General features: G+C 37.2%; 2 protein-coding genes across 3 annotated transcripts in view; one reads left to right on the top strand and one right to left on the bottom strand.

The window, feature by feature from the left end:
- Positions 1-409: 409 nt before the first annotated feature.
- cyldl (cylindromatosis (turban tumor syndrome), like) lies at positions 410-7,104 on the bottom strand. Of its 2 annotated transcripts, none has more exons than XM_056750146.1 (15): positions 6,870-7,104; positions 6,152-6,600; positions 5,766-6,023; positions 5,489-5,570; positions 5,129-5,268; positions 4,848-4,998; positions 4,553-4,694; positions 3,768-3,878; positions 3,594-3,685; positions 3,367-3,433; positions 2,764-2,905; positions 2,404-2,512; positions 2,208-2,326; positions 1,352-1,568; positions 410-1,266 (listed from the first exon to the last, which is right to left on the bottom strand). In XM_056750146.1, exons 2-15 carry the CDS (start codon positions 6,575-6,577, stop codon positions 1,082-1,084), a joined length of 2,241 nt encoding a protein of 746 aa, XP_056606124.1. In that variant the 5' UTR covers positions 6,578-6,600; positions 6,870-7,104; the 3' UTR covers positions 410-1,081. The 2 variants fall into 2 exon arrangements, with proteins under 2 accessions (XP_056606124.1, XP_056606123.1); XM_056750145.1 differs by having other exon boundaries at positions 5,129-5,304.
- Positions 7,105-7,125: 21 nt separating this feature from the next.
- The window catches only part of zc3h3 (zinc finger CCCH-type containing 3), a 62,627-nt gene continuing 55,727 nt past the window's right edge, over positions 7,126-14,025 (top strand). Inside the window, exons 1-3 of the mRNA XM_056750147.1 lie at positions 7,126-7,227; positions 7,873-9,334; positions 9,524-9,717. Of these exons, the coding sequence (XP_056606125.1) occupies positions 7,182-7,227; positions 7,873-9,334; positions 9,524-9,717 (1,702 nt within the window). The 5' untranslated portion in view covers positions 7,126-7,181. The remainder of the gene's footprint in view (positions 7,228-7,872; positions 9,335-9,523; positions 9,718-14,025) is intronic.

Raw genomic sequence — 14,025 nt, forward strand, 5'->3', positions numbered from 1 at the left:
TTTATGCTGCACTCAAGAAAGGGTCATATACAGTTTTTGAACAACATAAGGCTGGATAAATACATTTTTAATTGTGGATGAACTGTCCCTTTAAGGAATACGTTGATTCAATTGTTTAAGCTTTATCACAGCATTATCACCAACACTTTTACCTATTCTGTCTTAAAAAGTATTCCCTGTTTTTTGCCTCTGTCTACACCACAACAGCTGATGATACAAATCCATTTTGTTCCAGGATAGATAATTAATTAGAATGGGAATGTGACAGCAAATGACACAAACAAGCAAAGACTCATCCAGGTTTAAATTGGTGAGGGGACGAATGTAATAAACTTATATCTAAAAGATCTATGTGGTTCTGACACAAGCACGAACTGAGAGAGGAAGCAGAGGATGTAGCTCCTCAATGTTGCTGTCAAAACATGTTTATTTATTGGTTGATCTTTTTCATTGAAATTAAATCAAATGCACTAGAACAACATCCGAACACAATTTTCGAGGGACAGCTTGTGTAATGAATGGATGTGTAGTAAAATAAATCAAAACATTCTGACAGATAATTTATGAAACTGTCATTACATATGGTTCATAATGTTATTCACTTGTCAGAGAGCACAATAGAGAATTAAATAAATGGACCTCAAAGCCAACAACAATTGGAAAGCTACATAAGTGTCACAAACCTCAACGTTTAATAGAAAGATATTTTACAGTATTATTTTTCACAACCATTCATCTTGTCAATAACAAATGTGAACAAAAATATCTTTACCCCCAATTTACATACAAGAATTAGGCAGCAAGCTAGAGTTTGTCTTATTACAGTGCAGTAGTAGGCATAAATAGAAAATTTAATAGAAATTTAGTAAAACTTCCAATGTTATATTGCAATTCTTTATACATATAAGGCACATTTAAATTCTAAGTTAAAATCATCTTATCAGACGGATTATCCTTATCCAGCATGTTTAATAATATTGTCCCGCCCACCTGAACATTACAAAGCAGATGTAGTCATTAATAATTAGATTGCAAGTTCTCATTTACCGTTTGTGTGTGCCTGTGCTGAACATTAATTTAATTACCGATAAAGAGAAATACTTCGGCTCTGGTAAAGGTACATGTAACCATCACAGAAGAGCCGTTTCGCTACTCCTTCCATATCTCGAGGTATCTGATTTGCTAGCTGAGCCAGAGGCATATGTAGATACTGGCCGACCTCAGGACACGGGCTCACTTTTGGGACATTGTAGCCTTCTTCTTCACCTACAAACACATTGATGGTGCATATTGAGTGCAAATTTTTATTGGAGGCAAGTTTCCAAAATTCAGACCCAGCACATTCACTTACCAATCCGGTCAGCCATGCTATCAAAGAAGATCCAGTCAGTAGCTTGTGGTCCGTATTTGACAAATGAGACATAGTGGCTGGTCTCGATACACAGCACAGCGAACAGCTCCAGTTTCTCTCGTGGAGGAGTGCGTGGATCAGACCCTGAACTAAGAAAGCCTTGAGGAAGCTGTAATGTGCTGGGTTTGTGCCCCTGACGCTGTTGGTGAGAATGAACCTGTAATAGATGTGATATGTTCAAAAAATATTCGATTTTCAGCTTGGTTTGTGTTTTCCTTTTATATGCTCGGATGGGTTGAAATTAAAACACTAAGGATATCTTCACTGTCTTTTGTAATTTATAACAAACTGTAAGTGTATAGCAGAGCATGGTGCTAGCAATACCAAGGTCATGGGTTTGGACCCAGGAAATGCATATGCTTATAACATTTGTAGTCATTCGTCAAACATTACAATTTGAATATATATAATATAATATAATCACATCCATAATAAAAGTTATTGTTTAGATAATATAAAGTATGTCTGTGTATTTATAACTACAAAAAAATACAAACATATATGTATATAAATATTTAGGAAATATTTAGATGTATTTATTTATATTTACCATGAAGTGAAATAATATGTAAACGTTTAATATTTTGTATCATTTATGTTTAAATATTGTATATATATATATATATATATATATATATATATATATATGTGTGTGTTTATAAATACAAGATTAATATGCACAGGTCAAAGATATATATTATTTAAACAAATACTTTATTCTGGATGCGATTAATAGTTTGACAGCTGCAGATACAATATAATATAATACATTTTTAATAAAGTTTAATGACCTGACCTGAGTTGAACATGTTGAACAGAAGTATTTGAATCCTGTATGACTAAAAACTGCGTCTCTGAAGCATTCAGCACACTCTTTACTTGCTAGCTGACCACACAACACACATGGCTGAGGACCTAATGAACAAACAAACAAGACAAATATGTTCATACGAACAGAAAACTGTGACGTTCTAATGTTTATGACAATTTACCATGAGAAAGAAGGCCAGTGATGTCCAGCTCCGTTGAAGGAATGATTTTTGGAAACATTTTGAAACTCTTTCCTGAGCGAGGCATAGTAAGAATCAGACAGGCTGGTACCTGGAGACATAATAATACATACTGTATTAATAACAAAAGCTTGGTCATACATACTGTACACCAACCAATATAATCAGATTGACAGCGTTCCACAATTTACACCAAATATTTAGCTACAGACAAACAGCCCCATCTACAGGTGAAACATGCACGGTAAAATAATAATACTAAAGTAAATACAGAACCAAAGCACTGTAAAACGATACACACAGTGAAAGAAACAAAGGGTGTTCACAAACAAAGGGTGATACCTCTGCGAGTTTGAGACCGTTGCTGTAAAAGGAATGTTCCAGAAGCTGCTGAACTGTTGGCAGTACTAAATCATGGTTGTAATCCATAAAGATTTGGTAGTAGTAAGAGGTTTCTACTTTGCCGTTATTTCCTGACTGATTCCTAAACATGAATAACATGATATGAATGTATTAGCATCACATAATCACATTTTAAGCAGACAGGAAGTGTTTCTTAGCCTAAGTGCCAAGACTCATTAGGGGACCTGGTCACAAAAAAACAAAACAATTAAGAATCTTTTAAAGTGTTTTTTATGAATTATAATAAATCATTATACGTATATATGTTTTCATATAACAAATATGCATAATTCTAGTTATGCCAAGCTCTAGAATATTAAAGAAAAAAGACATTGCTAAGAGCCTTTCATTTTTTTGCTATGCTATAAAAACTGTATAAAATTTTAAATAGACAAATAGAAAATTGTATAATAATTTATTTTAACAGTAGCTGATAGAAGCAGAATTGTTTAGTTGTATAGCAGGATTGTTTTGAGAAGATCTACATTTTTATTCATTATCAAATGTACTTCAAAACCAACAAAAGATGAAATGGTGTGGTACCAAAGTTTGAGCGGAGGATCTAGAGAGAGAACCTCTTGCATGATAAGAGTTAGAAACTCTTCAGGATCTACACACACAAAGAAACGGAACAACATTCAACTGTTGTAAAGTAATTTTACAGACTTATACAACAACGAGGAGGTCTCTTAGAGATACTGAGATGTACATTTTGTTAAACCTGACAAACTTGAACAGTGCTGACTTCTGACATCCTGAAGTCACCTTACCCTTTTCATCTGTGGTGTAAGTTGAGCAACGGCTACGCTTTTGTAATAGTTGTCGAAGCTTCATCACACTCTTCTCTCGTACAAAACCATGTCTGTTAAAATGAGTTGTGTTAACTTGATTTAGCTTTTAACAGGAAATGGTTATATCCATATAAAGCAAAATTTGCAACTCACTTGCGTAGAGGGTTGACAATTTCCTTCAGGAGAGTATTCTGAATGGGTTTGTCTTCCTTTTTTGTGGATTTAAAAAGCAGAGAATCCAGGACTGATGAACAGGAAAACAAACTGAATGAAAACAGAAATCAGATTGTTATTTACTGCGGAGAATTATTTAAATCATTTATTAAATTGGTTATTTACTCAATTTTATACATAAAAGATTTACACCTATACGCAGTACACAAAAAGATGAAAGTTGACTACGCTCCTAATTTTGCTTTGTTTTAAATCAGCTTCACATATATTTATAAATTTAGGAGAGGTTTCAATGTTATTCTTGAGAATTTCGGTAAGATCTGCATATTTATATTGTTTTCTAATTGTTTTCAACAGCTTTTCCTAAAAAAATGCATGTAAATGACAAGGTTTAAACGGTTCTTAGAGTAGTTAGACAGATAAACACTGTAGATGGGTAGTTGAAAAATATTCCATAGAGGTGTCCTATGATTTGACATGGGAAAAAAATTAGAAAACAAAATGTTAATAATATATTTTATTATTAATATACAATATTATTTTATATTATTGAAATGTACATTTATAATATAAAAAATTGCAAAAGAGAGATTTGTCTTTATTGTAAATGTTTGCTTTCACATCATTGGACACTATTTGTCAACACCCAGATAGTTCTTCACAGTTTTCAGCAGGGGATTTACACCTGTTCACAGCTGTTCAGTATTAAGCACAATATGTAGTTCTTAATGCATGTTTAAACAAGATTTGAGGTGAGTTCAAACCTAAACAAGGCAGAATCCATGTAACAAGAGTTGCAGTGACCCTGAACGCCCTTCATACATCCTGTCAATCTGTTTAATACGTCTTCTGAACTGATTGGTGGCACATTCTCCTCTTCCACACATGGATTTTCCCCATCATTATCTACCATTGGAAAAATGTGTGTAAGTAACATGTAAGTTCCACTAGATAGCGCTTTACAATATCATGACTACAAGTAACCACTTTCTGCTGAAAAAATGACATGTCAATAAACTGGAAATTCTATGGACCATGACAGCCAAAACAGGTTCTTACCATAATATCCATTAAACGTTGTTTCCTTTGACACAGAGAAACGGTCATCGGGTTTACAAGATGACAGTTTCACAAATAAACCACATTTAGGAGCACACTTGAAGTAACGTTCTCCATTTAATGTTCCATCACTCACTCCACAGTCATTCTCCTAAAAAAGACATTTGTTAGTTTAGGGTTTAATCAAACAAATTATTTCATGGGTCAATAGGCTTCCAGTTTCTTTTTAGAGCTTGACAAATTGTTTATATAAACAACATATGTCAAAATAAAGAATATACCAGTTCCAGCCCAGCCCGCTTTTCAGGGAAATCTGGCATATATCCAATCCATCGGATGATTCCATAAACAGGTCCGTTATATATCACCTTCACTAAAGACCCAACAGTAATTTCTGCAGAATCAACCACACCCCCTATTTCTGGGTAATGAGAAATGTCAATTTTTTCAGTTTCGTCTGTTTAAAACATTAAAAAAAAACAAAAAAATTGACAAAGTTAACAAAATATATGTGATTAACTGAGACATGTTAAACATAACCTTATAATACCAAGGTGACCATATATGCCCAAATTATTGTTTGCCTATGGCAAAAATAGTACACAAAAAACCTGCAAAGATGCATGCATACTGTGTGTTACCTTTATTTAACAACTCCTCTTTAATAACATAATCCAGTGGGACCTGTTTCACTCCCCCAACCTTCCCCTCCTCATCCTTATCCTGAAAAAAAAACATACGTGTATTTTTAGAATTATAAAGATGATTACTTTTTGGGGCAGTTTCTATACTAATTTACATCCACATCAATTCTTTTTTACAAATGAGCTAAAACATTATTGTGAGATCAAGGCAATGTATGAAACCTTACTAGCACGCACTAGTCATGAGCCACTTCAATATAGATTCAGTACTCACTGTAGATATGAGAACCATTTTTATGCCCTCATCATCCACTATCTCCATAACCATGCCATGGTGAGCTTTTTCATCAAAATATGCAACCCTGTCCCCACTCTTTAGAATCTCAGTAGATGTCTTAGGTGACATGGGGGTTTTAGAATCCTTAGGTTTGATTCTTGTAAAGGGAGCAAAAATGCCAGAGTTTCTGTCGCAACGGAAGTAGTTTTTGGAGGAGAACGAGCCATCATTCTGGCCTTTCCCTTTATGTTCTCCCTGACAACATCAGGAAATATAAGACATAAGACAAGGCTACTACATATTGAATGGATTATCTTTTATACAACATTCCATTTTCAACACAAATATAGACACATTCACACTCATGCATGCAGGCCACTCACCTGTAATTCCACCCCAAAGAAGACTCCTGCTATAGGATCACGGGTACAAGGTGTTATCCTGCCAATGTACTGAATCACACCTGTGAGCCATTCGTTTTTGTATTCCACAAAAACTTGACTGCCTTTTGAGAGGGCCAAAGAGGTCACTAAAGCTTGTCCAGCCAATGCCATAATGCGCTCTGCATTATCTTCAAGTGCAAGCAGTAACTCAGCTGCTATTCGTGACAGTGGTCGCAAAAGATCAGCTTTTAGATCCCTTTCATATGTTTCACCAATAAAAGTTACAGGCAACACGGTATCGTTTCTCTTCTTTCTGCCTTCGTATAGTGTCTTATGTGTGTGGCATATTTGGCCGGGTTTTAGATATCCATGGGAAGGTGGTTGAGCAATTAACATGAAGTATTTCAGGTCGTCAGCTGAACTCATCTTTTCTTTTTAAAATATGTCACCTGGAAGATTGGAAGTATTTCAGTCACATTGTTTCCAGTGTGGGCATGGGCATACATAAACTGCAGCATTGGAATCTCCCTTTCACAATGACTTCCTCAGAACAATGCGCATTATATCACTCTCGCAAATGATTAAAATATTCCAATAGAAACAAAACATTTGAGAACGATACATACTAAATAAAAAGAATACGTTAAGAAATTCGACATTGAAATGCGCAAACATACGATTTAAAATAACAACAACAAACAATCATTAAGTTACTTACCGACGTCACTCACTACTTTCGATTTCTGTATCAGTCACTGTCAAGTCTTCCTCCAAATAAAGAATCAACTTATTTTACTATGACAGGTACTATAAAATGGCGTTCATGGTGCTGCGCTAAATCGTTGGAAAAAGTAAAGAAATGTTTTGGTCAATAAAGTTGCGTATAAGCAGGCGTTGTTCATCACTCATTTTAGATCTTAACCAAAAAAAACAGTGTCGTCTGACGAGAGGTGCGTTTGATTGGCTACTGGTTGTGGACGTCATCACATGCGTCGTCGCGGTCTGATGACACACCTGTTTTGGTGTGAAAATGGCTGAACGCGAAGCGCTTAAAAGAGAAATTGAGGAGCTACAGAGTAAGTACTTTTTTATATTTTTCAAGATGTTAACGGTTGTAAACAGTAGCACGGGCTGCTTTTAAATGGATATTTTGTCGCTATTATTACAGTTTACTATATAAAAGGTCCAGTTAAAGTGTGGCGACACAAGCTACGCTCGTGCTGACAGCGGTTCTCTTCTGTATACGTTAAACAATTTTCATTCGTTCTCTCGTCTCTGTCTAATTTATCGTTTTATCTAATTGCGCAGATGTGACATGTTCATGTTGTCTGAAGTTTCAAACCATGTTTAACATATATACACGAATATTTTGTTAGTTAATGATTCAGAACTTCAGTCGATTTGTATTTTCATTCTTATATATGGATACACTGCCACAATAACCTAAATTGTCCATTAAGAAATTGACAGACAAAAGACAAGCTGACGTTTTAAAGTCAATTGTATAACGTATAAACAAGAGGCATTTTAAGGTAGAACTGAATTTGTTTATTTATGACTTTACATACTTTTAATTGCTGCTAAATTCTTTTTTGGATTCTTTTCTGCTATAAAACCATGATGTCAAATGCAGTTAAAGGGCTATAACAGTATCACTGTTTTCTTGTCTCACCCTATTGAATGGATCTGAGCTCACATCATACTTCTTGTTGATATTGCAGATCTTATTAATGATTATAAAAATACTCATGGTGACGTTCCCTCAAGCTCTTCCCAGTGGGATCGTTCACGGGGGGGTCGGGGTCACGGATCACACTTCACACAGTCATATTCAGCACCGCCACAGACTTATGAGCCTCCTTCTTCTGGCAGCTGGAGGAAAACATACTCCCTTAACAACAAGACCACGAGAGCTACTGGGGGGCATGTGTCTCACCCTTACCATCATGTGTCTACTCTGAACCAGCCTTCCCATCCCATTAATAACACATCTACTACAGCTACTGCTACACAGAATAATACTGGACTTAACAGGAGCAATGAAAAGGTTCCAGAAAAGAAAAACAAGAGTAAATCTTCGGCAGGCTTACTACAAAGTGAAACTTCACAGAAGAGGAACACTGCCAGTGAGCAAAGGACTGTGCTTATATCTTCAGGTCAACAGATTTCTCATGGCCATTCATCTACCTGTAATCTAGTGGATTCTACTTTATCATCATTAGAGAAAAAGAGCCAACCTGAAAGGAAGATAAAACCCACTTTAAAACTGCCATCATCTTTGACTAACCCCACATCCCTTTCAACTATCAAACAAAAGCCTGAAATTCAACTACAATTCAAACCAGACCCCCCCACGGATGCCTTATCCAGTAGGACTGTCATAATGCCAAAACCCCAGAATGATTCTTCTTTGACTTCTTCTGACACTAGCTTTCAATCTCATACTTCTTTAACCCCGACAAAGCTTGTGCAAAAACCAGACTCAACACAGAAATGTGTCGCCTCATGCCATAAGAGATCCCAGTTTACCTGGGTTAAAAAACAAGAAGTTGTAAACGTAAAAAATATTCCCAAGACAGAAGCTCACCCCATAGAGACCTCTGTCTCCCCTGCCCCTGGATCCTCTCCTGGGACTGTCAAAGTCAGACGACTCTCTGGCTCAAACAAAAGGATATCTCACAAGCCCAATCTATCCCTTGGATCTACCAAGACCTCAAAGTACAGCTGGGTCTCTTCATCTTGTTCCTCATCAACAGCTGGAAAAACAAACACAACCAAACAGCTACGCAAGCCACTTTCACCCAAATCTTATAAGGTGCCTGTAAAAATAACTCCGTTTGGGTTTGAGGGAACCAAAAAAACAAGAAGTCCCACAACATTATCGGTTGTATCAAAGAAATCAAAAACTGGGGGGGCCTCCACATCTAATGTCGGTCACACCAGCCGCTATTCCTGGAAGCCAGCTGGACAAGGTTCTACATCAAATACAACCAGCTCAGTTCCAAGGTCTGCCCATAAAAACACAGCGTATCAGTGGGTTGCTAATAAGAATGGTCAAAAGGGGGAAAAGAGGCCTGTGTTGTCCTCGAGCCCAGCCCACTCAAATACTCCCACCACTCCCAAGTCATCGGGAGCATTCAAGCTTAGGAGCAGAACCAAAATCATCAGAAGGTTCTCTAGCACGTAAGAGATCTTATTACATATGTGATTGTTTTTGAAAAAAAGAATAAATGTGAAATACTCTATCAAAGAATATTGTCTTATTATTAGATACCGCACAACCTTTCAGTTTTCGTAAATGATGTCATGTTATGAGGATGATAATAATACAAACAATTAAAAATGCTGTCATTCATGCTTCTCTATCCTCAGTACCCCCTCCATAGAGAGGAGATACAGCCCCAATGTGGTGACATCAAGGAGCCGATATTCTCTGCGGAGGCGGTCACACAGTCAGGTCAGGAGTCCAACCAGTGCCAGGCTGGCTCAGTCGAAAGAGCTGGTTTCATTTGGCAGGCACAAGCTGCGCCGCCTCTCCCTGACAGCTTTGGGGAATTCGAGATCAGGTCAGTTACTAAGACTGCACATTCACAAAACGCCTTGCAAGTCTCAAACCAGTAGACCAAGAGATTGCTTTTACACCTACTGCGACTAATTGGCTTAATTAGTAATTAACACAAAACAGTCATTGGAAAATTCATTATTTCTGCTTTGTTGTGTTTCGCAAAGAGGATTTAAATTGAGCTTCATGTTCTGAATCAAATGCAGAGCTTAAATGTAGATATGAACTGTACAGTACAATGCGTACTGTTGTCTTACTAAAGCAAAAATGAGATGATTTAAATAAAGTCTTTTGCCCTTTCTTCTCAGCTGGCAATACTGTTTTCAGAATTTGTAGACATTGTTTTAACTGGCAGTGGTATGCAGAATAAATTATTGTCATTGATATTATTCATCTTTTTATAGTGAACACATGATGCTAAATGACTAAATGTAAATGATCCATACTGAAACGATTGCCAAAATTAGCAGTCAACACAGTAATATCTTTGTTACATCAGAGATTTTGTTATCATAAGGTCATATGTCAAAATATACAAAATATTTTTATGCTATAATATAATCATCAGATATTTTAAACAATTCATTTTTAAATAGAGGGTATGCATCAAAGTCACTTTACCACATGAACACATGTAGGGACAACTCTGGGACACGCTCCCCTGGGTGGAAAAATACCCAGCAATTTGGCTGAAGAGAATAGGAGAAACGAAGAAACCGAGACTAAAACACGCAACTACAGTATTTCCTGAAATTTCAAGCAGCTGGACTCCACGGTGATCCTTACGACTTCTCAACAACTTAAATATGAATCAGGTGTTCCTGGACACACTGAAATGTTGCAAGGATTGCGCTACCTTATATTGTAAGCAGTCATTTTGCTGAGTGTTTTGCCACCCAGGAGGGAACACTCCGGTGTTGGTGGTCACATGGTAAAGTGACTTTGATGCATACCCTCTGTAGACTGATTTCGCACTGCCACCATGTTGAAATCGAAAGTGAGGTAGAGGTGGGAAAATAAACCCGGAGGACATTATGACTGCAATGGTTTGGACAACAAACCTGGAGTTATTAAAACAATTAAAAATGTGCATAGGATGCATGTCACACGTGGTGGTTTACTTGACCACTTTAGGCAAGGCAAGGCAAGGCAAGTATATTTATATAGCACATTTCATACACGAGGGCAATTCAAAGTGCTTTACATAAAATGATTGACAGAAAGAAATAAAACGTATGTTTAAAATGCAAATGATTTAAGATCACAAGTACTTTAGATTTTAAGAAACAATAAAACACCAATAAAATTGATTAAAAAATGTGAGTCTATATAAAAAGAATAAGAGCAAAATAAAATAAATTAGAAATAGAAGTGCAGTTGATGTAAACCAGCACAGTGCTCATGTTGTGAATGCACAGCTAAACAGGTGTGTTTTTAATCTGGATTTAAAAGTAGCTACTGTTGGTGAACGTCTGATGTGTTCTGGAAGCAGATTCCAGCTACGGGTGGCGTAATGGCTAAACGCTGACTCGCCCTGTTTTGAATGAACCCTTGTTATCTCTAACTGACTTGATCCTGATGATCTGAGAAGTCTGTTTGGTTTATATTCAATGAGCATATCTGAGATGTATTTAGGTCCTAGACCATTGAGTGATTTATAGACAATTAATAATACTTTGAAGTTGATTCTAAAAGTAACTGGTAACCAGTGTAAGGACCTGAGGATTGGAGTGATATGCTCAGATTTTTTGGTTCTGGTTAGAATCCTGGCAGCAGCGTTCTGTATGAGCTGCAGCTGTCTGATGGTCTTTTTGGGAAGACCTGTAAAGAGTCCATTACAGTAATCCACCCTGCTGGTGATGAAGGCATGGACTAGTTTCTCTAAATCTTGGCTTGAGACAAAACATCTGATTCTGGCTATGTTTCTGAGATGGTAGTACGCTGATCTGATTATTGCTTTAGCCGTACCATCACATATTAGTGACTGTTTAAACTTCCAAAAGTAGGTTTCATTCGCACACACACATTCCAAACCATTGCAGTCCATCTGTCCTTTCAGTTTTCTTTCAATTATGCCACAGACCACTAAGGGTCTTCCGATTCCTGGTTGACAAAAGCTTTAGATTAACAGGCCTCATAGGGACCCCAGAATTTTGCACATTTCAAGGCAAATGCCTGCAGTATGAGTGTAAAACAGTATACATTTTAAAATGATATATCAGAGGCAAAACAAACCCTGAGGCTTGTTTTCCGGCAAATGACAATGGCAGTTCTTTGAAGAATGGATGCACTTTTTGGAGCTTCAAAAAATCGACACTCATTCACTCCCATTCTACTGCTTGGAAGTAAAATGATGCGTGGTAATATAACTCTGCATTATTCTTCAAAAAGAAACTCATATTCATGCCTTGAATGTGAGCATAGGGACATTTTGTTTTGCCTCTGAAATATCCCTTTAAGTCCTTGTGTCTTTTACTATATTTTACCCGTGTTTCACAGAATCTGTAATCTATCATTAAGTTGATATCCTTTACCCAAAAAAGAAAAATTCTGTCATTCATTTACTCACCTTCGAGTTGTTCCAAATCTGTATAAATCTCTTTGTTCTAATGAACACAGGGAAATATATTTGAAAGAATGCTTGTAACCGAACAGTTCTTAGACCCCATTGACTAACAATATAGGAAAATGTACTTTAAATATATATATTTTGTTTTGTTGAACACATGCTTTAACAGAAGAATGTAGGAAAGCAAACAGTTCTTTGGGGCGCATTTGTCTACCGATTTAATTTGTCCTACTATGGTAGTTCCTAGTAGATCCTGGATTCAGGTTTATTCTGATGCTTCATGTGCTGATGACTTTATTTTAGCGGTACACCTGTATTGGTTTCACTTGTGTTATGTTTAAATATACTGTGTTTTTTGTGATTGTGTACAGTCTTCAGAGTTTTGAGAGCTTTATGCTTGTGATTGTCTACGCAAAGAGTTTAGCCAATTATAACAGTAGTTATCACTTTGATTGTTTACAAAGGAAAAATAATGCATAAATAGTTTTATTTCCAATAACATGAATGCATGTCTGCATTCTTAAACACTTCCACTCCCACGTAAATATGAGAAACAATTAGCCTAACTGTAGTTGTGATAACGCATGGTAAATAGTGAAAACTAACATCCCAATGGTTTAAGAAAACCACATTGGTTGGCCTGTACGTTGTTACCATATACCTCCAATAGAGGGCAGCAGTCTCCCAGAAGCCTCATTGGTTTGGTAGGGAGTATGTTTGGGTGTGATGGCCCGTATCCGCTGGGGATAGGAGGAGTTAATTAATTGCCCAATCGGGCCGTGATGGTGTACATGTGCCGATAGTGGGTAATTTGCAGCTATGGCATGCCGAATACGGCTACACTATCAAACCCTGCCAGCAGTCCCTCTCAGTAGATAAAAAGGAGCTAATGCGTAATTATCCCTTTGCAAATTGGATTGTTTTAACGAACTGGAGAATATAAGCCCAACCTGATGAAAAGCAATCACTGTTTTTACAGCCGGCTCCACCCCCTTCACTTCATCTCCGTGTAGGCGAGAAGGGCCATCTCAATGTAATTCGCTATGGGTTTGTTTCTGTCCCTATTGCAGTATTACAATTACAATGAAAATACCTTCTTTACATACAACAGCTTTTTGGTTTGTGCATTAGTTGCCCTTAAATATACTCTCTCGCTCTGCGGATGGCGTCGTATAGTTGAAAGTTTTGTTGCTTTCCGAGCGATGCTACATCGGACATGAGGCAGAGTGTGAATGCTTTGAAAGAATAGAGAAGAGCAGGAATGACAATGGGGGTGATGGAGGGGTTAGCCAGAGGGACTCTGTGCCGGAGATAAGAGGAGCTAATAAAGAGCAAATTGAATTACTAATGAGGAAAAAGAGGGCAGGCGCGTTAAAAACCACCACTAACTGCCTCTCCTCACTGCCATGGCCACTGCCGCGTGACATCTCTTAATTCCTTCGCTGATGAGTGCCTCCCTCATGTCTCTCTCTCTCGTTCCCTCTCTCTCCACCCCTCCCTCTCTCTGTTTACTGAGGCTGGTTGGTTATCTGTTGGGGGATTTAAAGGGGCATAAACCTAAGTGAGCAGTTAGGAGCGTAATGAATTGCGGGCAGGGGAGAAGCGCCTCGATAATCCCATAAAATAGATAAATGACAGAACACAATAGTGAGGAGATGAGAGAGAGAGAAGGAAATGATGCCGCCTGAAGCCTATCAACAGAGTTTCGGCTCAGGACCTTTTAGAGTTACACAAATATAGCCA

Source organism: Triplophysa dalaica, chromosome 6, assembly GCF_015846415.1.
Source record: "Triplophysa dalaica isolate WHDGS20190420 chromosome 6, ASM1584641v1, whole genome shotgun sequence".
Taxonomy (NCBI): Eukaryota; Metazoa; Chordata; class Actinopteri; order Cypriniformes; family Nemacheilidae; genus Triplophysa; species Triplophysa dalaica.

Excerpts from the sequence above, each read along its gene's own strand:
- cyldl (XM_056750145.1), bottom strand. The coding sequence starts at position 6,577 with ATGAGTTCAGCTGACGACCTGAAATACTTCATGTTAATTGCTCAACCA. Across the intron at positions 5,305-5,488 it reads AGAGGAGTTGTTAAATAAAG|ACGAAACTGAAAAAATTGAC; the intron begins GTAACACACAGT and ends TGTTTTAAACAG. Across the intron at positions 4,695-4,847 it reads AACGTTTAATGGATATTATG|ATAATGATGGGGAAAATCCA; the intron begins GTAAGAACCTGT and ends TTCCAATGGTAG.